The sequence below is a fragment of the Alligator sinensis genome, unplaced genomic scaffold, assembly GCF_000455745.1.
Source record: "Alligator sinensis unplaced genomic scaffold, ASM45574v1 scaffold1267_1, whole genome shotgun sequence".
Classification (NCBI taxonomy): domain Eukaryota; kingdom Metazoa; phylum Chordata; order Crocodylia; family Alligatoridae; genus Alligator; species Alligator sinensis.
This window is the reverse complement of record NW_005842446.1, coordinates 1,260,809-1,263,427: the sequence shown is the minus strand read 5'-3', so window position 1 is coordinate 1,263,427 and position 2,619 is coordinate 1,260,809. Positions and strand designations below refer to the sequence as shown.

At 54.8% G+C, this 2,619-nt stretch overlaps 1 protein-coding gene across 1 annotated transcript in view; it reads left to right on the top strand.

Moving 5' to 3' along the window:
- Positions 1–2,387, top strand: part of LOC102381491 (cerebellin-1-like) — a 10,689-nt gene extending 8,302 nt beyond the window's left edge. The window contains exon 3 of the mRNA XM_006030458.3: positions 348–2,387. Coding sequence (XP_006030520.1) covers positions 348–545 — 198 coding nt within the window. The 3' untranslated portion in view covers positions 546–2,387. The remainder of the gene's footprint in view (positions 1–347) is intronic.
- Positions 2,388–2,619: the final 232 nt, after the last annotated feature.

Here is a 2,619-nt window from a genome sequence, read left to right as displayed (position 1 = left end):
GCGCCTGCCCCTCTCTATCCAGCCGGCTCGCGAGCAGCGGCTCTTTCTCCACCCTTAGAGCAGGATCGACCTCCCCTGTTATTCGCAGCCTGGGTTTTGCTGGGGCTGTCAATCGCAGGCTTCGCTGAAAGATTTCCTGCCTCTAGTCCATGCCCCTCGCTGGTTTCAGCCTCCTATTCCACTGCTCAACGCTTCTTGTGCCAAAATGACCCGAGCTTTTCCTCCCCTCCCCCACCCAACCCGGCGATTCTTCCGCCAGGTGAGCCTGGGAGAGGCCGGGCAGTTTTGGCTCGTGCCGGGGTCTGACTCCGACTGACCGAGAGCTTTGTTTTTGTCTTGCTCTTTAGGTGAGTTTGATGCTAAATGGGTGGCCAGTGATTTCTGCCTTTGCAGGGGACCAGGATGTGACCCGAGAAGCTGCCAGCAATGGAGTCCTGATTCAAATGGAGAAAGGCGACAGAGCTTATCTAAAACTGGAGAGGGGAAACTTGATGGGCGGCTGGAAGTACTCGACATTCTCTGGATTTCTAGTGTTCCCCCTTTAAACGACGGATCCCCCGAAGCGAGAGCGCGGGCAGCGAGCCAGAGCATTTCTTACACGTCCCCCAATTGTAGCTGGGTGTAAAGAGCCTTGGACAGCAAACTTTGTACGGTCAAATAGGAAAGAGGCTAAATCCTGCTTAGGTTTGTGTCCATCTGCTTTGAAGAATTTTTTGTTGTCGTGGTTGCAGCCGACAGACAGGAGACGCTGCAATCGCTCCCACCGCCGTGTCCGCCTCTTTCTCCCCCACATTAGTTCAGCTGAACGTGGCCCTCGTGCCCCCGCCACCTCCCCCCGGTTCTCCAGGCCGCTTCTACCTTCAGTATTTGCATTGTCCCTCACCACGTTTTGTGGGTTTGTTTTTAAAACATGTCATTCTCGACTCTTCCTCTGAGTTTAAAAAAAAAAGCAAAACAAAAAAACAAAAAACAACGAAGTATTTTTTTGAATCCGTGGGTGCCACGACAAGAGAGAAAATGCAAATCTTGCTGTAACCTGGCTGACAAACGTAAACCGAAGAACTATTCCCAGCCAAGGCTGACTAGAGTACTTAAATATTTCTATGTAATTCTGAGTGATTGTGAAATTTAAGGCTGCTAAATGTTTTGATGCTTGTTTTGCTCTTGTACAATGTGGCCCGACTAAACGCCAGGAAGTATATTGAACTTTTACTATTACTCTGTAATATATGTGTGAATATCGGAAATTAATTTTTGCTTTAATTGAATAAAGTTTAAATGGGACTTTTATTTTTTTTAAACAGAAATAGGGTTTTTCTCAATGCAGTTATTGGCCCTTTACCAGGCGTAGGACCAGGTGGGGAAGCTGCAGGAGCAACCAGGTGCGCGGGGCTGCTGGCCATCGGGACCCTAGGTGCGGGACAATGGAAGCGGGAAAGCTAGAGCAGCGTGTGACATGGCCCCGGTGCAAGTGAGTCCCGCCTTGTTGGCGCCTCTCGAGCTCCGTTACGCGTTCTCTAAACAGAAGCGAGTCGCCCCGGGCTGGCGCGGGGGAGCCGGGTCCCGGCGAGGAACCGGCGGAGATGAACGCAGCTCCCGCTGGCAGCCCTCGCCCCCAGGCTTACACTATCGCCTAGAAAACAAAGCGCATCTATGCAGCCCTCTAGCCACTGCCGGCGTAGGCTGCCCTGCTAGGAGCAGTCGGTTTCGCTAGGGTTAGGGTGTTTACAGCCTTTATAAGATGGAAATGCGGGAATGGGGCAGCGCTCCAGGACATTGCGGCTGGTGTTGCAGGAAGGATGGCGGGTGTGACCAAGCCCAGAGTTCACTACAGCGGTGGCAGAAACCCCGACTGGCGGGTCCCCAGGGCAGCTGGGACAGCGGCCCGGGCGGAGCGGGGCTGGCCCCGGGCACCGGAGCGTCCTTCTCCGGCCCGCTCTGAGCTCGCCCGGCTGCCACGCGAGTAACATCTTGTGGCTCTTTTAAACCCCAGGTTCCAGGAAGGGATTTAATTAGCTCCTAGGGGGAAAATTACTAGTAGCATAATAAGCAAAGCTGCTTCATTTATTCACAGTTTTTGTCTTGGTAATAGTCTGCTAGAAGGGGTGGGGGAGCTCTGCGGAACCTTCCCCGAGTGCAGGTAGCACCTGCTCGTTTTCAGGTCGCTTGTTTTTCTAGAGGCCTTGAACCCAGCCCAGAGATGTGTCTTCTCCTTGTAAGGAGGGCAAGCGAGTTCACAGCGGAGAAAGCCTCCCGCTGAGCACGGAGGCGGGTGGGGGTGGGGGGCTGGCTATAGGAGATGGGTCATGAATTTGCTTTCTGAATGTCGATAGTATGATGATATCTGTGGTCTCTTCTTTTCAAATAAAACACACCGATGACTTGACAGCACCTGGTCTTCTTTTCTCTGGAGCTGCTTGTGCCCCCGCCCTGCGAGCTCGCGCTGCGCACACGGTCCCGCGGAGCAGCGCGGAGACGCGGCCTGACGGACTGGCCCGTAACAGCGCCCGGGGCCGGGGCCGGGGCCGGGCCTGGTTGGAAGAGGGGCCAGCCTCGGCTCCGTTTTCCGGGTGCTGAATCGCTAGGCTGCGGGCCTCCCCGGGCGGCCTGGGGGCGGGC